Source organism: Pan paniscus, chromosome 3, assembly GCF_029289425.2.
Source record: "Pan paniscus chromosome 3, NHGRI_mPanPan1-v2.0_pri, whole genome shotgun sequence".
Taxonomy (NCBI): Eukaryota; Metazoa; Chordata; class Mammalia; order Primates; family Hominidae; genus Pan; species Pan paniscus.
Window position 1 is genome coordinate 57,743,548 of NC_073252.2, and position 22,762 is coordinate 57,766,309.

Sequence of the window (22,762 nt, forward strand, 5' to 3'; positions counted from 1 at the left end):
TATGTATATTTTATTGGCATATGTATATGCTATATACCCTGTATATGATATACTATCTTATCCACACACACATACACATACACACACACACACACACACACTTATGTATATAGTATATACCCTGTATATCCACTTCTTCGCTGGCAACATTCACTAGGAAACCTTACTCAGAAGAAATAAAGCAATACACAGTGACTGATAATCATATCACTAGATGCTGTTGTGTTGCCCTGCTATAATTTAATTTTTAAATTAAGGTTACTGGAAAGAGGAGCAATTTAAATTTATGTGACACAAATTCTATACTCCATGGTTATAGTAACTTAATCATTGTAAACATACTGGAGTTATTTTTATTTGTAATCTCAATTTATTTAATAACTACATAGCCAGCCTGTATTCTGTACCCCCACTGCCTTGATTCTTTGCTGGGAGAAAAACTGAACCACTTCTATCCTTACAGAATAGTCCGTCTGCCATGATGGCACCGCTCCCTGTATAATAATATGATTTTACCTTCAGTGTTGCTCTTCTATGTTCAATTTGTAGCAGGTCTGTCTGATCGTATGCATATGCATATTATTTAAGGAATAAACTGAAAAGCAACATCTCAGTGATTATGAATGATACTGATAGGCCCCTGAGAAGATTCTTTTTTTCTAAGAAGTGATTGGAAGGCCTGTTGGGGAAACTGAAATTCCTGGTTCCTTTTGTTTCTTATTAGAGTCGGACCTGGAAGGCCTTGATGATCTAGGTACTGTTTATGGCAACATCCACCAGCAGCTGAATGAAACAATGAGACGCCGCAGACACGCGGGAGAAAACGATTACAATATCGAGGTACTGCTGGGAGTGGATGACTCTGTGGTCCGTTTCCATGGCAAAGAGCACGTCCAAAACTACCTCCTGACCCTAATGAACATTGTGAGTAGTGACTCCTTTTTAAAGCTTTTTGATCTTTTAATTCACTTCTCTTATTTGTTGGTACCCTTTGGCAATCTGTGTGAGAACTTCCATGACTGTGCCAAAATTTGTGCATGATGGCATTAAATTTAAATTATTGATCTACATATTTAAAGTACAGGAATGCTAAAATAAAGGAAGCATGAAGCAAAAGTTTCTTTTGGTTGATCAAGTAGTTTTCCGTTGTTGTCAAGGGGGAATCATAAATTTAAAAAGCCATAATAAGATGGAATTAAAACATGAATTGTAATTTTTATTTTGTTCTGGGGATAATCAAAACTCGCAGGACTTTGTCCATCTGCTTTCATGTTGCCTATGAAGGATGAAATAGTTCTTTCTAGAATCACTCTGCTTCACAGGATGATATAGAATGATTTATGCCTGGTAACTCTGTGGATTCTTGTTGTTACAGCTTTTGAACAAATGTGATTTTTTTCAACATTATAAGACTGAAGGTAATATATTTATTAATACAAAGGATACAACTATTGGCACGGTGCTGCACAGCAACCACTAATGGTCTCTTTAAATTTATCTTTATTTCTCTTTTATGAACCTTAATCAGATTCAGAAGAAATTTTGTCAATATCCTGAAACTTGTGTTCTTTCTTTTTAAATTGGCAGAGAACAACTGAGGAGAAATAATAATACGTAAACCACCTACTTCTAAAAGATAATTGAGATTTTGATGTACTCTATATATGTTACCTCATGCCAATATGAAATATATATTATATTGATCTTGCAAATTTATTACCTAAGCCTATGCTGTTTTATTTCCCTATCTCTCAACCCACCCTCCCCCCTCACAACTTTTGATATTTAATATAATTTCTTGGATATCTATAGTTTACCTCTTTCCCCCATGCTTAAGATTAGATTTCAAGCAATGATAGTGAAGGAGAAAAATTCTTAGTTTCATGAAACATGATTTTGTTTATGCTAATATCTGTTAATTATATTTTCGTCTATTGAGATAGCAATTTATAAAATTACACTTATACTATATCTCTGTGAAATGGAAAATGAGTACAGAAATTCAAACACATTTTTATTTGTTCTTGGCACTAATTTCTGTTATGAAGACCAAACAACACACAGAAAACAAATTACTAGCCTTGGCAATAGATGTGTACAGAGGATCATCATTTGTGAATCATATGAATGTTTTCAACTCTTGACTATGAACTTTTCATATTAACCTTTTGACTATTAACTTTTTGCTAGTTGTGTAACTTTGGCATGCTTCTTGGACTCTCTGTCCTGCTTCTGTCTCTTTATCGGCATATTGAGAAAAATAATAGGGATGTTGAGAGGATGAAGTGAGTAAATACAAGTCATCCATTATTTACAGTGCCATATACAGATGCACAAATAGACAATCATATTTTAGTTTCTCTATGCCAAATTTTACTTCATAAGTTATCTAAAATTTCAAAATTCCTATGGAGATGTTATTCTTACGTCATTCATTATGTCCCTGGGCTACTTTTTTTCTACTATCTGGAAGGCAATCAGTACACTTATTTGGCTTGCAAATGTGCCTAATAAGAAGGCTTTTGGAGTAATGCAATAGAGATTTTGATATGGTCTTGTCCTCATAGAACTTATAACTATTAGAGGAGAAAAAATAAATACATGGGAAAATTAGAAGGAAAAAACGTAAACAATAAAAGTCATGCTATTATTAATCCATATTATAGGCAGTATATCATAAATGCTATAACACTTTAGAAAATGGAGATATGACCATAGTTATCCAATCATGAAGTGATAAAAGTATTAAATTGGGACTTTAGGAGGGTAAGGCTTTAGTTTTAGTCATACTACTAGTTGGCTTTGTGACCTTAGACAAATCATGTCCCTTTCTAGGACTTAGTTTTCATCATTACAAAATTGAAAGATTCAACAAGTTTATTAGTTATGTAATTCATCAAGAAGTTAGGAGTTAAACTGCTTTTAGAGATTTCCTGTTGTTTTTTGTTTGCCTTGTTTGTGTTTTTTGAAGGACATGTGAAAATGTAAAGGACTTCTATGTAGGAATGGATACAGTATATTCACCAGACAGTAAGTAGTAAGTATGATTTTGAGAGTGTCAAAGGAATAACAAAGTGATGAATTTTATGTTTTAAAAACAGTCAAGAGGACTTTTGTTCTTAAGTCCATTAAAAAATTAGATAATAGACTATGACTCTGTCTCAAATACAAATTATTCTAAAGTAAATAGAGTATTAGAGAATGGAGCTATGGGAGAGAAAATAATTTTTTAATACTTAATATATTCGTTGCATTTTAAGTAATTAATACAGGTAAGAGATTTGGAGAGATAAGAATAACACTCCTCCCCTTCCCTCCCCAACTTCATGACCAACTGAAAGATAGACATGGAAATCACACAGATGAAGAATGAAATAGTTTGATTATTGATGAGACCTGAATTGCACATACAATTGCATATACTTAAGTGTATAGTCACAAGGTTTTCATTATTCTAAATCAGTGGTTCTCAACTGAGGATAATTTGTGTCCACGTCAGTTCCCAGGGACATATGGCAATGTCTGTAGACTTTTTTTATTGTTAACACTGGTGGGTGGGGCGGGGGTGGAGGGGGATGCTACTGCTAATAGCGACAGAGGCCTGGGATGCTGCTCAGCATCCTACAGCACAACAGACAGCCCTACACAGCATAGAGTTTTTAATTATCTGGCCCAAAATGTCAACGATGCTGAGATTTAGAAACCTTGTTCTAAATTAGTCTTATTCCCAACCCTCATCACTCTCCAACTGGATAATTTCAGGTTTTCCCCCTGGAGTCAGGCAGACAACTTTAGGCAAGACAGACAGAAGACCGAAGTCTTCCTTCTCCTCTGTACCCACTGCCCTGTTGTAGCCTGTTAGACCCAAAATACTGACCTGAGCAGGCTCTTTCCTTTTCCTCTAATTCATCATCAAATGAGAATGAGAAGCAGAAAGAGAAACCAACGATACTGTAATGAAGCTACCTCATGGAAATTCAAAACCAGGAACATTCAGTTTTTCTCTAACGATGTTCAAATAACTATCTCCTTTGCTGGCCATGCTTTATGATTTATCATGGTCATCTAAAATTATGGCTCACCAGGCTTGAGGCCTACATAGACATAGAGACTTAGATGAAATGTCAGATAGGGTCCTGGAGAGAAACTGTAGAAGAAAGCTAACAGCAAAAAATTATATCTTTTTGCATTGATTAGGGTGAAAGGTGTCCCTATGGTAGAGAGAAGATCATGCTGTCCTTTAAAATTGTTTGTCAACTTTGCCTTGGTTGACTGCTCAGCAGATGTGTTCTTCCATTTACCTGGTTGTCAATTTCATTTCCATATCAGAACCGAGATGATAGTTTCTGAATTAAGAGAATACTTTTAGGTCCAAGTAATTTGCTTCAGAGTATCACCTTAATTTAAATGGGATTCCCTTTTAAAGAGAAGCTTATATTTCTTATGTCATGCTTTCTTTTATTGAAAAGAGCTCATATATTAAGTGTTAAATGTATATTTAATGAAAGAAGAACAAATGAATATAAATAATGTAGAGGTAGATCACGAACAATCTTGGGAGGGAGTCAGAAATTTTGGACTCAAAACAAGAGGAAATAGATGCCAAATGCAATGATATAATGGGAGCAGTGTTTAAGAAATAAATTAGGCCGGGCGCGGTGGCTCACGCCTGTAATCCCAGCACTTTGGGAGGCCGAGGCGGGCGGATCACGAGGTCAGGAGATCGAGACCATCCTGGCTAACACGGTGAAACCCCGTCTCTACTAAAAATACAAAAAATTAGCCGGGCGTGGTAGCGGGCGCCTGTAGTCCCAGCTACTCAGGAAGCTGAGGCAGGACAATGGTGTAAGTAAACTCTGGAGGCAGAGCTTGCAGCGAGCCTAGATCACGCCATTGCACTCCAGCCTAGGCAACAGAGCAAGACTCCGTCTCAAAAAAAAAAAAAAAAAAAAAAAAAACCAAGCAAACAAACAACAACAACAACAAAACAACAAAAAAAGAAAACCTTCTTTCAGGAATTGATTATTAAATTGAGACTTAAAGTAAAAGATCCAGCCATTTAATAAGGGCATGTGTTTTAGTAACTAAAAGGTCATTGTGGCTCAAGTTTAGTGTGTAAGGAGTCAGGCAGAGCTAGGAGAAGAAGGCAAGCATCTTTCAGGTCATAGGAGGAGCTTAAATGCAGTATTAAGTACAAAATAAAAGCCATTGAGGGTCGGTTCCTGCTTCTCTCGGCCTTGTAAAGAAAAATTGGAGAGGCCTAGGGACAATGAAGACAGACCCTACTGGAAAGTGGGTATAAATGTCTAGGCAAGAGAGGAGGCTTTATTAGACAATGAGGATTGCAGTAATAATAGATGGTTTATGGTAAAATCAGTAGGATTTGCTATTGAATCCATGGGCTGAGGGAAAGAGATGAATCTACCATAATTTATACTTTTTTTTTATCTTGAACATTCTGTTTGTTAATGGTACCATTTATGTAGATGAGTTGGTCAATAAAAAAACAGATTATGGAGAATTAAGGTTATTGATGAAATCTTTGAAGGTATTTGAAATCATCTAGTTTTGGGTCTAGATTCAAAATGAAGATTTAATGTTAATAGTGAAGGCTTATACTACTAACATTTTAGCTCTTTGTGCCTGAATCTCTGATAAATACTTTATGTACATTATTTAATACTTTCCAACTCTAAGATGCATTCAGCCTTAGTCCCAGTTTACAAATGAAGAGATTGAAGCTGAAAGAAGTTAGGTGATGTTCCCAGGGTCAGACAGCTAGTATGGCAGAGTCAGGACCTCAGCCCAGATCTATATCTGCCTTCTGAGCCTTAAGCTCTTCCTCCCCAAGCTTCACTGCCTCTCATTACAAAGTTGAGGCGTTTTATATATCTCTTGCTAGATAAAACTCTGATGTCTTTCCTTTATGTGTTTCTGTGTCTTGTTTGTACGATTCAAGTCACTGAAATGAGAATTCAGTTAGTTACCTGATTGAATCAAACCAGTTAGCAATCCAGTTTAAGATTCTAACAGGCTGATGAGGCAGATTTTTATGGTTAAGATGGTAGGTTGTTTTCGTTCAGTGTACCAAATATTTTCCATCAGCAATGCTCTGCTGTCTGTGACAGGTCAAAGGTATCTTTTTTTATTTGCTAAGATCTATGAAATAGTCTTCTGGGTCTAATGTGCCTTAACATTTTTAGGGCCCTGTAAATAGAATTTATGCCTTAATCTCAGGATTTATTAAATGATAAGAAAGCAGTTCATTTAAAAGAGTGCCTCCCAGTACAAAGAAACAGTCTTGGACTTCTACGAAATTATAAATTATTGAGTGAATTCATCAGTTTCTTTGTATATTGAAATTAGCTACTTATGATGGACAGTGAACGAGCATAAATGTGTTATCTGAACAGGGCAGGCTTTCCTAACCAATATTTGTAAAGAAAATATAAACTCCACAGCCGTACCCTGGTCCTTAAAAAATATTAATGGACTTATTCAAGAGTTAGCAGCAAATATATGTGGTTACTGGTTACTTAACGATGGTTATATCAATACACTGCTTTTGATTTTTTAACTTTTTCTGAAAACATTGAATGTGAGTGCAATGCAGATTTATCTGGAAAGTATACATATTCATGCAACCTTAGCATATCATGTAGCAGTTTTCTGTTTTGAGTCATTATCTATAATCCGTTTCTTACATTTGAATTCACATCAATCCTCTAGGCATTTATTCACCTAGCATACATAACCTACCATAGGCAAAGTACTGTTAGATTCTTGGGAGACAAAAATTAATAAAACATAGCACCTTTCTACAAGGAGCTAATTGTAGCAGGTAAAATAAACCAATCAACAAATGATAATAATAAAATGTGATAGAGATCTATAAAATATATTAATCTTCAAGGAATTCAGTTGCAAAGTACTGTGTAAACATGAATTGAAAAAGAGAGGATATGGTTTGGCAAATAATGCCAGTGGCCAGTGAAATCTTCCTAAGACGACATGTCATTTGAGTTCGACGTTTTCAACTCAATTGGCATTTTCCTGCTAGAAAAAGGGGAGATAGGTCTTGGAAGATGGGGAACAGCTTGTAACAAGATACTAGAAGTATTAGTTTATGGAGTCTTTGGAGACACTCTAGATTGGTCTGCATGGTAAAATTGAAAGGTATTTAGGGGAGATGGCAGATGAGGAGACTGGAAAGAGAAGCTGGGGCTAACTTTAGAAAATAATAAGTGCCATACTAAGTAGTTTGAATTTCATCTTGTCAAACAAGAGTCGTAAAGGGTTTTTAAGATTAGTGACTTGATCAGTCCGTGTTTTAGAAAGAGATGCATTATTAGAATTATTTGGAGGAGAGAGACTCTGTTACACACTATGCTATGAACACGAACACATAGTTTCTAAGTTCATAGTGTCTGTCTGGGTCCAAACTCCTTGTTGTGTACACTATACTTCCCTACCTCAACAAGCTATCTTAATTTCCCCAATGTGGATTGAACATACCAGATCACAGAGACAGATTGCAGCAAGCACAAGTCGATTCAGCCACCTTTTATAAAAACATACTCACCTTCCCAGGAATATCCTGACCTATCACTCTAGAAGCGAGTCCCCACATCACATGTTACCTTAACGTAACACAACATCCACACAGTATTGCTGACTAAGAGGTCCCTTCGATTTTTACTGAAGCGTCTCAGTTGCCTCTTCCTTTCCCCCTTTGCTTTTGCAACCCCAAATTCCCTTCGTGAAATTCACACTTTCTTCTTTCTTAAGTTACAGATATCAGACTGACCTTATCCTTCCTTACTTTGTTACAGCCTTTATATTTTCCCAGGTTGTAAAACACAGAAAAAGTTTATAGATTCCTGTGCGAACCATCTTTCTCAATCTTGAGGAAAGGTAAACAGTTCTACCTGGGCTTTTGCTATGTGTCCATTGTTACAAAGGACACAAGAGTTTGTAGGACCTCACAGCTGACTGCCTATTCTTGGGCTTTCCAAAGCTCCTTTGATACTTAAATGAAGTAAAACATAATTCACATAAAAGGAAAGACTCATGTTTATTGAAAACAACCATCAACCCTTACAATCTTCCTTTCTGGAGAGCTACTCAAATGTGCCCAAATCACCTAAATACAAAATATTTGCAAAAGTTTTCACAAGTTATTGCAACAGTCTGCATGAGCTGGTTGGTTTACTAAGCTGCTTGGTGTGGAGGTGGACAGGTTTGACAGATGTCTGCGGTACTTGGTAGTAGAATGACTCTAATACTTGAAGAAGAAGGAATCAAGGATGATTTAGTCTGTAACTGGGATAAAATATTTAGAAAAGAAAAACAGGTTTTAGAGAGAAGATGGGTGTGCTGTGAGGTATCCAGGTATACTTCCAAATAGATAGTCCTGTTACTAGAGTTGAACAGATGTTACTAGGCCCTCACACATGAGAGAGATGAATCACTGTTAGATACATAAAAGTTTGGGGCCAGGCATGGTGGCTCATTCATGCCTGCAATCCCAGCACTTTGGGAGGCCGAGGTGGGTGGGTTACCTGAGGTCAGGAGTTCGAGACCAGCCTGGCCAACATGGTGAAACCCCATGACTACCAAAAATACAAAAATTAGCCGGGTGTGGTGGTGTGCACCTGTAATCCCAGCTACTCGGGAGGCTGAGGCAGAAGAATTGCTTGAACCCAGGAGGCAGAGGTTGCAGTGAGTCAAGATGATGCCATTATACTCCAGCCTGGGCAACAAGAGTGAAACTCCATCTCAAAACAAACAAACAAAAAAACCAAACTTTGGAATTCATCAGCCTATAGGTACTGGTTGAAGCAACAGCAGTGAAGAGAATATTGCAGGGGAAACATGTATCAGGAGAACAGTCAAAAAATAAACAAACAAACAAACCTTGAGCAACACTGACATGTAAAGGTTAGGCAGAGAAAGTAGAGCTAATCTTGCTAAAGAAACAGAATAGTGACATTGAAGAATATAATGGTAAACAGTACCAGATCCCACAGAACATTGTAGATCGTTTTTTTTTTTTTTCATGAAAGAAAGTTGAGAATGTTACTAAGAGAAGAAAAGTAATTCCTAGGAAGGAAGCGATTAAACCAGCAGCATGGAGGGGATTTTTGGAGTGACTGTCTAGAGACTCAGGGCTTCCGTCATGACAAAACAGCAACAACAGCAACAACAACAAAACACAACATAGAGCAAGGTATTTGCGAAAAGAGAACAAACACTGATATCATATAGACTTGATAGCTTTGCTAATCATTTGAGGAAAACACTGTGTGTCCTCTCTTGGTCTCAGTCTCTTTATAAAGTAGCAATGACAATGTCTGTTCTCTATAGGATTCTGAGTTCTCTAATATATGTTGAGCTTTCACACTTGCTCTTCCCTTTGCCTAGATTGCTTTTTCCCTAAACAGTCACACAATTATTCCTTCCTGTCCATGGTTCTCCCTTTCCTAACTACCCAATCTCAAATAGTACCCAATCCTTAACTCCTCTTGTCCTCCTCTATCTTGTCACTCATATATTTGTTTTCTTCATTACACCTATTCCCATTTCAAATGACATTGCCCACATGTCTTTTTGCATTCATTTTTTTTCATGCTTATAGGCTGTTTTGCCCAATAGAGTCTATGCTTCATAAGAACAGAGACTCAAAGTTATTGACTATTCCATTCTCCACCCCCAGAACATTTGGGCACATAGCCACTGTTCAATAAATAGTTGATAAGAGTATATCAATAAACAGTAGTTATTATTAATATGAGATTGGAGATGAGGGAAGAGTTGGCAGATTGGGAGACACCTCTGTTTTCTGAGGAAAAGGAATACTGAGTATGGGGCTGAGAATCCAAGCAGGTATGAGTTTGGAACTTTTACCTACGTAAGAGATAGTTGTGGACAGAGTAATACTTTTCTCAGTCCATTTCAGTATTCTTTTATATCTAGCCAGAATCACTCAGGCTATCTTGTTGATACTTGTTTACTTTCAGTTATACAAAAGTCTCTTTAAAAAAATTTTGTATATATGTGGTGTTTATTTGCTTCTATATGAATAATAGCAATAATTACTGCTAATTTTTTTTATATTTGCAAGGGCCAAGCATCAAGTACTGTACCTATATGAACTCATTTATTCCTTTCAACAATCCTATGAGGATAATACTGTAATTATCCCAGTTTACAGGTGAGGAAACTGAGGCACAGAGACAAATAACATGCCCAGCATCGCACAGCTAAGATTGAATCCAGGCAGTCTGACGCAGAGCTCATGCTCTCCACTGCTAAGCTATCCAGCCTCTCAAGACCTAATCCACCCATCTGAACAAAAAATGAGTGTTTCTTTGTTGAAGCCAGACAAAGCTGTTCATCAGCTAGTCAGACAAAGCAGGTCAGATTGTCCTGCCAGCGAAATGTCCTGGGAGAATTTGTCCTGTCCGGGAACAAACCTGGAAGGAATTTTCATTTCAAGGAAAGGAATACTTGATTTGATTTTACCTTTTCCTCCCTCACATCATTGACAAACTCTTCCAACATCAGGTCATCTGAAAATTGAATTAATGTTCTGTTTACCCCTTCTTTCAGGTAATTTAATAAAGACTCTAGGCTCAACCCTGAACACCTCACAGAAAATCTACCCATGGTCCAATAGGTTGGCTCACATGGTGAAAAGATACTCAGTGTTTTTTTGTAGATGTACTTTGGTTTGCATTATGCAGTGTCAAATACGTCACTTAGAATGTTTATGCTTACTGCTTTTCTTGCAACCCCAAACACTGGTTATACATTTCACCCTTTATTTCTTTTCTTATTTAATTTTTCTTCTCTAGCTCCTCTTTATTTCTTCTCAATATTTTCTGGAATACTGTTATACTGATCATCAATAAATCCTTATTTATATTCAGTTTAGAGCCTGACTCCTCATTTTCTTAAAATTTACCTAAAGAAGATTATGAAAAGAAGCTGCAAATTTTACATTTTCTTTCTCAATATGTTTCCACACTATATTCTTAAACTCAAAGGTTGAGAATCACTATTGATGATTTTAAAACCACATCCTATGTATAACGACAGCATTGTGGCCTGCAGATCTGTGGAACTACAGCAAAATGGGTATAGCTATGACCCTGAAGTCAGACTGCTAATTTTCATCCCTTGCTCGTGTACTAATTGTACTTGGGCAAGTTACTTAACTTCTCTGGGCAATGAGAACATCTGTCCTCTATAGGATTCTGAGCTCTCTAATATATGTTGAGCTTTTGCGCTTGTAAAATGGAGTTAATATCTCTAAAGTTATTTCAAGGATTAGTTGAATCAATATAGGTAAAGTGTTTAATGCAGTGTCTGGAAGCTGATAAGCTCTCTGTATTATTAGCTGTTCTTTTTTGTTGATTTTGCTTTTACTTCAGAAAAATTACTTTCCTTTTCACTAAAAGTTGTAAAATTACTTTCTTAATAAATAAGAATAATTTAGAATTATTAAGAATTTCCTAATAAGAATTTAGCCCATCTTGACAGATTCAAATTGTTAATTTAGTATGATATCCTTTTAGTTCTTTCTCTATATTATTTGAGTGTAAAAAACAGCCAGATCTTGAGAATTTCCTTATGCCTATGTAATTTTGTAATCAGATGACATTTTAAAAAGTCTAAATAATGATTTTTTTCAATATTTTTCTTTGCTTTTAAGAGTCAAATGAGTAAGCATTTAAAACATAGCATTTTTCTCAGGTTATAATATTTTACAATTCTTATTTAATTTCAAGGAGATTGTTTCATTTATGTGTAAATATAGGAAAACACTGACATACTGACTGGTATGTAAGCACATTCAGGTGTATGAAGCAGCTTGTCCTTTGCCCCTCTGAAGCATGCATACTGCCATCTGCTGGAAATAGCTTTTAAATGATTTTTCCCAGTAATTTTCTTGATAATTTAAACTAGATGTTTCATTGAGATTGAGATTTAACAAATTTCAAATAGAAGAATCTTGAGGTCCCTTTCAGTAAAAACTGTGATTAAGGCAATTGTTTTTCTTGAACTTTTCAGGTAGATTATGAAAATACACTCACAATTTTTTTTTTAAACTTTGTGCATGGATGGGGGATAGGAGCTCAAGTACTTTGTATTTTGCCGAGTATAGTTGTATGATCTTGCTTGTTTTGAGCAACAACACTGTGAAACAGACAAAGCAAGTAAAAGTAGAGTTTGTCAACAAGAAAATCGAGACTCAGGTTAAATGACCAACCGAAGGTCACTCAGTTTATCCGTGGCCAAACTGGGAACAGAACCCAGGGTTTTGAATATCTAATAATATGGTGCCATATTATTTCTCCAACTCTTATCATACTCCATGTGTTTCACAATATAAAAACACTACATCTCAGGAATTGATAGGGCCTGGCAAGATGAAAAGCAGTCAAATTATTAAGTATATTTTGGAAGTGAATAATATGGAGGAACTTTTTTAAGCCTTGAAAATCAAAATAATAAGATACAGTGCTTTGTACAGTACAGACAGCTGGTTATTTGCCACATTGAAATAATACTTTGTGCTATGCAAAAATATTATTCCCTTGTATTTGATTATTTCTACCTATAATAATTTATGTATACTTTGTGAATCTCAAAATGTGTGCTGACTCAGAACATTCTTAAACTGATTTTGGTTTCTACTGGGTCACCCTGTTTTCTAATTAGCCTGGCATAATAGTGACTTTTGTTAAGTAATACTTTTATTTTGGTGAATGGTAAATCTGAATTTTAAAAATGCTCTTTTATTCATTTTATAATATCCTATTTGCTATTGAGATTAATAATTTTGTCCATTGTACTTTCTTGACACTGTGTTAATTTTATAATCCACTAAGTACAAATGAATTTACTAATTTAGGATGATTATATGTGCATTTTATACTAACTCAAATATCACAAGCTATTTGTCATTATTCCCATCTTTCCTTCATTTTATTATTCTAAGACTTTCTGTTGTAGGAGCTTCCTATAGCATTGATGTATTACATATGTTGCAGTATAGCTGTCACTGTTATATGCATTGGCTGTAAGTGCCTCCTACTCTTCCTTACTTCTCCTTCTCCAGAAATTAATTCACTTTTTCTGTTTCCTTTTCTTTAGTTTTGTTTTATTGTTATCTAGTTTTATTTACTAACATTGCTTTCAACCTTATTTTCACATAAAGTGCATTTTACATCTCAACTTCATTGAACTAAATACATGTTATAACTTGGTGTGCAAAGCCATGTTTCTAATTTGAAACAGCTGCCTTACAAGAAGCCTCTTGGGATAGACATGAGTCTCTGAATGAATGTGTTGGTGACAGGCCTGGTTGTTGACTTTTAACTTTTATTGCAACTCTAAAGTTAGGAATATGTTATCAGATAATGAATCCAGAACAGGAGGGTAGAAGATCTGATTTCAACTAGGCAGCATGAAATGTGGCATAAGATAAGAGAATCAGCCCATGACTAAAAAGCCCATAAGAAACAACAGCTTTTTGTCTAACATTGACTTTTTCTTTATATTGAGCTGAGATTTACCCCTTTAATAATGTGAATGGTTTTAAGTTTTATTTTCTATAGATAAATACAATGAATCAAACCCCTTTTCCATATGAAGGCTATTAATTCTTGTTTTTCTTTTCCATTTCTCATACTCTAATATCCTTAAAAAACCCTTTCCTCCCTCTCACTTATAAAATTTTTTAGCAATTTGTTTGCATGAGTTAACTCTCTTAATTCTCACCCTAACCCTATGACATATTATTTTTATTATGTCCATTTTATTGAGACTCAGAAAAATAAAGGTCTCACAAGCAGTGAGGGGTTGAACCAGGATTTATCTGAGACTATTAATGTGTGACATTCAGGCTTTTAACCATTATGTATCCCCAACCCTTCTTTATAAGACACATTTTCTGGCCTCCTTGCTGTTAGCTCTTCTCAGGATAGATTCATGTTTTGTCAAGCACCTCTGTCATAAGACAGCCCAGAAAAATGCACTCAATACTTCAGGTTTTCTGTAGCCTAGAGTGGGACAACTTGGGCATGAGCTATCTGCCTGCACACTTATGCAATCCAAGATTGTATTGCAGATTTTTTTTCACAGCTTGGCTTATCTCGTGCAGGTATTAAATTGGGTCTTACCATTCTATGTATGTGAGTACGTGTGTGTGTGCATGTGCATGTGTATATATGTATAAATGTATGTGTGTATACACGCATTTTTCCACTTAAAAGGACTTCACATCTTTTCAAGTTATACTTTGTTATCTCTAGTATATTCTAGCTTAGCCAGATTTTTTACTTCCACCTTTGCTGTTCTTTTCTTGTTTGTGACTTCTACAAATTCAGTAAGTATGCTTTCAGTCTACATTCAAGACCCTGATTTTTTAAAGGTGTTCTGTGCAGTCACGTTGGATTCTTGAAACAATTCAACTGAGACTTCTTGGTCTTTTTCTTGGTCAGTGTGGCAAATCAAAATACTATGATTTGTGAGTTTCTTGTTTTAGAGCATTCTTCAATCATTCTTGAGTTATATTTATTTTTAAAGCCACTCGCTATGAGATTATGCCTATCTTTTCTGTGCAGCTTTCAGGTTGCTGTGCCTACTGTTCAAATCTCCTGGATCTGAAGCTGAGTTGCAGTTAGTTTTTCATCCCTCTTTTAGTCTTTTTAACAAGTGTCGAGTCCTTATTCTAAGAACTTTGCATTCTAGCCTGGTAACTCCACCTTTCTCCTTCCTGCTAGCATTTTTTATTTGCACTAATTTTGCACTAGGTTAATGAGAAGATACAGTTACAGTCCACTTCAGATTCATATCTGCCAATAGCTCACTGTGTGTTTTGCATGTCAGATAATTTCTACAGGCTTTATTTTCTTCATCTGTATAAAACAGAATTGGACTATGACCTCTGAGGTTGCACTTATTCCAACATCTATGATTTTAAAGTATACCAAGTCACTTTTAGAAATTTCAGCCTGATTTTTTAAAATTAAATAAAAAGCAGTGACTCAAATTTGCTCTTCTGAGTTGCATCCAGGGCTGACATTCATCTGACAGGTACTCGTACAGTCTCCTTAGTAACTTAAATATTGGAGGATTTCTATCTTGTAGGACTTTCAAGCAGTCATTGCCTCACCTGCCCCACCTGCTAGCTGGCCCTCAGATACACTACCACAGCTCCTGCACACAGACCCCATAGCCATTGGCTCTCTCAACCAGATGTAGCACCCCTGGTTGTCACACAGGCACCCCAGTAAGCAAATGCTTGCTGTTTTCCTTTACTGTGGTTGCAGGCAACTCACAGGCTAGCAGATGATTTGCCAAAGTTACCCTCCTGTGGTTGCTTTTGGCTAATGCTATATTTGGATTACATCACGCATAGACTCCTTCTAACACTGCACTAGTATAACAAAGCCCTTTTGAGCATGTCCTGTACGTTCATATTACTGTGGAGTTTACAAAATTAGCAATTTACATATCCACACATTGTTCCAAAGCTAAAAGTAAATGACTACCTTTCAGAGTTCAGCTATTAAACTCAATTTAAAAACAGCAATTTACTCACCTATTTGTGGTGATTACACAGCTTATATGTACATCTCATGAAATCCTCGGTGTTTCCTTTCTTTTAGCAATTATCTTTTTTTGTTGCTAGGTGAATGAAATTTACCATGATGAGTCCCTCGGAGTGCATATAAATGTGGTCCTGGTGCGCATGATAATGCTGGGATATGCAAAGGTAAAATGTCTTAAAACATGAATTATAAACATTAGGGACTGGGTTAGCAAATAGAAGACTAAATTGTTCAAGCTACATCTAACTTAAGGCATAGATATATTCCATATAAACCCCTAGTTGCTTGAAATTGAGGAGAAGAAACTGCCACATGAGTGGAGACTTCCAAATTTGAGCAGATTATGAATGATTTTTGTGCAGCTGCCACTTGCTTATTTATTTCTGTCTAAAGAGGTAGATAATTACCCTGACTTTAGGTGTGACTTATGAATGGAAATGAATGGATACTATTATGAGGAGAGAGAATTTCCTTAGCCTATTGTTATCATCGAGTGTGTGTTTCATTTATTCATTAGAAGGGATTATATTGAATGCCTACTACGTGCCAGACGTTTTCTAGGTGCTTGGAATGTATAATGAAGAAAAAAGACAAAGATCTTTGTCTTCTCTTGATTCGCTAAAAACAATATTTTATATACATATATCTTTCCACTTAAGAGGGAGGTGCAGAGTGAATATTTTTCATTTAAAAGAGCTTTAATTTTTTCAAAAGCAAAGAGTTGGATAAAAATGCACATAGTAGGCATTTCATGTAATATAATTGAGTTTAGCTCCTTTAAGGAGGAAACATACAGGAAACGACTAGCCTGACAACTTTCTTGATGTTTAAAATTACACATCTCTCTCCCATAATTAATCCTCCTGATTATGAAATACTAACGAAGTTGTACATTTAGGAAATAGGAAAAATCCATGTGTTTGCATTTCATTATACAGTTAACAGCCACTTATCATTTTATAATGATAGAGTGTCATCAATCTTTATCACATAAACCTGACCTATTTTATATTGCCAACAAGGAATATGAATTAACTCCAGCTGGAAATAACAGCCTCCAATTGGTTGTTAAAGCGTTTGTTTGGAAAAGTATGTGATCCGTATATTAAAAAAGGAAACTGATTTTATTAAGAATGTAAACACTGGTAATAACATTTGCTGAACTATAATAAAATTCACCTGTCAGTCAAATAGGGACTAATTTTTGGTTCCAAGTTCAAATTTTCATTTCATCAGAACTACTCTGAGAAGTGTGGCTAGTGAGTTCTTGAAGGTTGGGCCCTTTTCCCCCCTGAACTTTTAACTCCTGACCCTAATGTGATGGTAGCAACATTCAAAGAACTTATTTTCTTATATCAGAACTGGAAGAGTCCACCCCTCTTCAGTAGCATGAAGTTAAAAAAAAATGGGAGTTTTTGTTTTTGTTTTTTAGTGTAAAGTTAATATAATTTGATGGTTCTCCATAGACTAAGATTTCACCAGCCTTGTCAACTCATGGAAGAATTCATATTCTCCCCACATGTTGATTAATTCTGGATCGTAAAAAATAAACAAAAATCTTAACTAAGATTTTATACCTTCACATCTCTGGAAAAACATGCCGGAATCTTTCTCAATATTTTTGTTCTTAATTCTATGAAACTGAAATCTAAGCCAAATCAGAAATTATTTAGACTACTAAAATTATTACCTAAATGATTAATGTTAAGTTGCCTCACAATAGCAAATCTCAGTATCAAACATTCCCATGCTTTGGGAGGCTGAGGCAGGAAGATCATTTGAGGTCAGGAGTTTGTGACCAGCCTGGCCAACATGGTGAAACCCCATCTCTACTAAAAATACAAAAAAAAAAAAAAAAAAAAAAAAAAAAAAGCCAGGAATGGTGGTGGGCGCCTGTAATCCCAGCTACTCAGGAGGCTGAGGCATGAGAATTGCTTGAACCCGAGAGGCAGAGGTTGCAGTGAGTCCAGATCGTGCCACTGCACTTCAGCCTGGGTGAGAGAGTGAGATTCTGTCTCAAACAAAACAAAACCATTCTCATAAATGGTATCATTTGACTTTCCCACAGGTAAAATTGTGAGATTCTGTCTCAAATATAACAAAACCATTCTCATAAATGGCATCATTTGACTTTCACACAGGTAAAATTGATTATTATTAAAATATCCTTCATGGACATTTAGAAGTCACAAATCAAAGCAAATGCAGAATAAGCCCCAAATATTATTGAATCATTGTTTAAATACTTTAATCCCAAATTCAACTTCAGAGGAAATTACCAAACGAAGCCTTTGGGAAATTGTCAGGTGTGTCTTTAACATATTGTTTTCTCTTAGTCCATCAGCCTCATAGAAAGGGGAAACCCATCCAGAAGCTTGGAGAATGTGTGTCGCTGGGCATCCCAACAGCAAAGATCTGATCTCAACCACTCTGAACACCATGACCATGCAATTTTTTTAACCAGGCAAGACTTCGGACCTGCTGGAATGCAAGGTATTGCTGTCAATATGTAGAAGAAACACTTGAGGGCATGACTTTTAAAAAGTAATCCTAAATCAGGCAGTCTGTTCAAATGTTCAGCTCTCCACCACTGCTTTCCACCACACACCGGCCAAGCATACATTTTCTTTCTTTTGCTTACAGTGACTTATGTGGAGTTCTCAATGTTAAATGCCACTTAAATACCATCGCAAATTATACTTGCTTTTAAAATAGTGATTGTGCATTTGGGGCGTGGAGGGGGTGCTGTAAAATGCAGTGTGATTTCCACTAATTGTTTGGAATGAGAAAAGAGATGCCATGAGAAATGACTGCTGCCAAAGAGCTTTCTTCCAAAGTCAGCTTACATTTATCTAATAAATTCTGATGTGGACTTTGGAAGAAGGAGACTGATGATTTTCTTTTTAACATTGATGGAATTTCTGGCTTCCTTCATCAGTACCACGATATGAAGGACCATTTACTAAAACAGAAAGGCAGGGCTTAGCTGGTGGGCAGAAGAAAATGGTAACCCCAGGCCATTCCTTCCCTTAGGAAAGGAGAAAATGCAGACCCAGTGAACCTTTTTAGAGAACATTACCTGTGGCTTTCCCAAGAGAATGTGACACAATGCTAGCAGGGAAATAATGCTACCCCTGTTTCCTGAAAGGCTTTTACTTTTTTTCCCCTAGGCAAAGGTCCAGTTGTAATTTCTAATGGGTTTTCTCATAAAATGAAAATAAAAGTAATTGTTATTCTCTACAGGATATGCTCCAGTCACCGGCATGTGTCATCCAGTGAGAAGTTGTACCCTGAATCATGAGGATGGTTTTTCATCTGCTTTTGTAGTAGCCCATGAAACGGGCCATGTGTAAGTCACTGCTGACAGCTATAAAGCCAAAAAAAGATCTTTTCTTTCCTGCTTCTCCCAGTATTGTTTCCTCTTTGGGCAGAATGCATGCCAGCATGCAATTCTTGTCTTTTGCCAAGTGTAAAGAGCTGCAAACAGAGAAGAGGTCATGCACTGAAACTAAATGAGTGACTGGCTTGCAGAGGCACTCCTGTAGTTTTCAGAGCTATAGAATAAGAAAGGCATTTCTGTCAGATTGCTGTCGATTTCCGTTTCTGTGACTTCTTCAAGAAAGCCACATTGACTTAAAAATACGTTATTTCCCAGGGCTTATTTTCAAAACCAAAATTAAGTGAAGGCAGTAGCACCTGATTCTTACCACTGAGGTCTCTTTGTGTTCTAGGCTGGGAATGGAGCATGATGGACAAGGCAACAGGTGTGGTGATGAGACTGCTATGGGAAGTGTCATGGCTCCCTTGGTACAAGCAGCATTCCATCGTTACCACTGGTCCCGATGCAGTGGTCAAGAACTGAAAAGATATATCCAGTATGTCCCCTGCTGCATGTCATGAGAGTATTTATTTTATAGCCTACAGACATGAAACTGACTCTTAGGATTTGATCATAGCAAAATTCCCAGTAAATGAAAACTATTACTGATAAACATTTTCTTATGACTTAGAACATTCAGCACAACAATTTTATCATGGAGTCACAATACTTGAAGCCATAAGTCTAGAATATAAGTAAACTTTTAACTGTAATGTAATTTTCCTTTAGTAAATTGTTATAGAATCTTTGATTAATGGTCAAACTTGAGGATGGGGGGAGGATGGTCATGTGGTTTCTGCATATGATACGAGCTGTGCTCTGCCGTATAGGTGTCAGAATGTGCCCTACCACACCATGTGGTGGTTTAATTAGTGACTCAAATAATCATGGCTCTACTACATTCCTAAGTCATGCTTGGTTTACTTTCCTGGCATGAATACAGGTAAAGAGTCTTTTTCTAAATGGAACCAAAACCAAAACCTTAAATACATGTTTTTTGCAAATTTGCTGTATGATCTGGGATGAAATTCTAAAGTATATAAGCTAAGACTACTTTTTTTTATCAGGACATGATTTTTTTAAGTGAACATTTAACTACATGCAATATTTTTCTTCCTACAGTTCCTATGACTGTCTCCTTGATGACCCTTTTGATCATGATTGGCCTAAACTCCCAGAACTTCCTGGAATCAATTATTCTATGGATGAGCAATGTCGTTTTGATTTTGGTGTTGGCTATAAAATGTGCACTGCGGTATGTTGCTCACAGTTGATGTAGATTTTGCAGCTTGAAATCTATTTGTGTAGCTCCTGCTTGGTGAGATTTACAGACTCACTGGTGCAAGTATAATAATATCTAGCAGTTATTTTGTGTTCATTGTGTTGCTGTGCGCTACAGCTAAATGCTTTAAATATATTGTCTTATTTAATTCTCATGACAGACTAGAAGAGAGCTGATGTACTTTTATTTTACAGAAGATAAAGCCAAGACTTAGAGATTAAGCAACTTGCTTAAGGCACACAGCTGGTAAACAGGGGAACTGGACTTTGAAACCAAGGCTGCCAGGCTCAAATCTTCATGTTCTTTGCATCCCCTGCTTTTTGTGACCTTCAGAGAAGATGACTGTTAAGCCTTAGATTTATTGCTTTTCTTCAGCTTGATGGCAGGATTCCATGTATGTGTGACCATAGGGAAGGATTGTGCTGGTATAGTCTAGTAAAAGAATCATATGGCATACCATGGGGGTCAGGACGGTGGGTCAGGTCCTGGATCTGACGCTTTCTTTTTTTTTTTTTTTGGGACGGAGTCTCACTCTGTCGCCCAGGCTGGAGTGCAGTGGTGCAATCTCAGCTCACTGCAACCTCCACCTCCTGAGTTCAAGCAATTCTCCCGCCTCAGCCTCCCGAGTAGCTGGGATTACAGGCATGCACCACCACCGCCAGCTAATTTTTTTGTATTTTTAGTAGAGACAGGGTTTTACCATATTGGCCAGGCTAGTGTCAAACTCCTTGACCTTGTGATCTGCCCACCTTGGCCTCCCAGAGTTCTGGGATTACAGGCGTGAGCCACTGTGCCCAGCTGATGCTTTTTAAATATATAACCTTGGGCACCGTGTTTAATCTCTCTGGGCTACTTTCTCATGTGTAATATGTGGATAATGATAGTATTTATCTGATAAGATTGGTGTGAGGATTAAATTTGATAATATAATTAAAGTGCTTAGCACAAGAAAGGCACGTATATATGTTAAATGGAATCCATTAAAGCCAGTCTTGCCTGTAACTATTCACATTAGATGTATGTTTCATTAAATTTCCACACTGGTCTTTAGTAATTCATTTAAAAAAAAAAAGAAGGCCTTTTTTTCTACGTTGGAGCAAGCTTTGTGTGTTAGAGCAAGGAACGTAAGTGTTTCACGGGGCTAGAAACAAATTGATCTGCTGTTTGAAACCTTCCATATACAACCATTTGGTCTGTCTATAAGGTATACACTGTGAGCTCCTAATTACTTGCATTAATGTTTAAATCAGAGAATTCTAAAGCTTTGGCTTAATGTCATGGAAAAGTGGAATTTCCACATTCGATAATAAAGATTAGAACAAAAAACCCACATCTAAAAATGTGTACTAATAAAAAAATTTCTGTGCACATAAGGGTGTATGTAGGTAATTAGCAGTATAGGCAATAGATATGTGGATTAGCTGTTGTTTGATATTTTTAAAAATATAATGATTGGTAAGATGTTTACATTTAGAGAGAAAAAGAGCAAACAATCAAAGAGAACACACAAATACACATGTTTGCTTATACAAACATTTGGATATTATAATGTGGTGTGTTCAGAAAATAAAAACCATTCTGAAGAGTATGAAAACCAAGACTCTAGTCTTGTGCTGTTACTGTCTTACTTATAACCATAACTATAGCCCTAACTTGTAACCCATATTTCTCAGCAATGGATTGGTATGAGAATCAAATATATGGAAAATATTTCATAAACTATATGAATGTATTATGATATTTTGTTGTACCTGGAATACTTTATCTTACACAGAAAGTTTGACAATTTTTTTCTGCTTTTAGTCAACTAATTATAAGTATTAATTATTATTATTATTATTATTTTGAGACGGTGTCTCACTCTTGTCACTCAGGCTGGAGGGTACAGTGGCGTGATCTTGGCTCACTGCAACCTCCACATCCTGGGTTCCAGCGATTCTCCTGCCTCAGCCTCCCAAGTAGCTGGAATTAGAGGCATGCACCAACATGCCTGGCCAATTTTTTTGTAATTTTAGTAGAGACGGGGTTTCACTATGTTGACCAGGCTGGTCTCGAACTCCTGACCTCAGGTGATCCACCCATCTCAGCCTCCCAAAGTGCTGGGATTACAGGCATGAGCCACTGTGCCCAGCCCTTTTATTATTTATATTCAACTATCTATCTGATACCTACAGAGATAAAGAAAAGACATTTTGATAGCTTGAGAGCTGCCAAACCATTATATTTTCATATTTACAATATTCATGATAATTACTAAGTCTTTAGAAAATTTCAACATTGTCTATTTGAAAAACAAAACATAAAAACAGCAAGCAAAAACCTTAAAAGTCAACCAGAGAATCTCAGACAAATCATTGTTTATCATTGTTATTTTAGAAAAGCAGAATAAAAGTATTTTCTACCTGAAATTCTTATGCAGTTTTTTTTTAACATGTCAAAACATTGGCTATTGACTTGAAATAAGCACATCCAAGAAAC

At 36.3% G+C, this 22,762-nt stretch overlaps 1 protein-coding gene across 1 annotated transcript in view; it reads left to right on the forward strand.

The window, feature by feature from the left end:
• ADAMTS3 (ADAM metallopeptidase with thrombospondin type 1 motif 3) overlaps positions 1-22,762 on the forward strand; it is a 290,472-nt gene that overhangs the window by 232,310 nt on the left and 35,400 nt on the right. The window contains exons 5-10 of the mRNA XM_003818364.6: positions 725-924; positions 15,704-15,787; positions 17,960-18,116; positions 18,867-18,972; positions 19,355-19,498; positions 20,125-20,257. Coding sequence (XP_003818412.1) covers positions 725-924; positions 15,704-15,787; positions 17,960-18,116; positions 18,867-18,972; positions 19,355-19,498; positions 20,125-20,257 — 824 coding nt within the window. The remainder of the gene's footprint in view (positions 1-724; positions 925-15,703; positions 15,788-17,959; positions 18,117-18,866; positions 18,973-19,354; positions 19,499-20,124; positions 20,258-22,762) is intronic.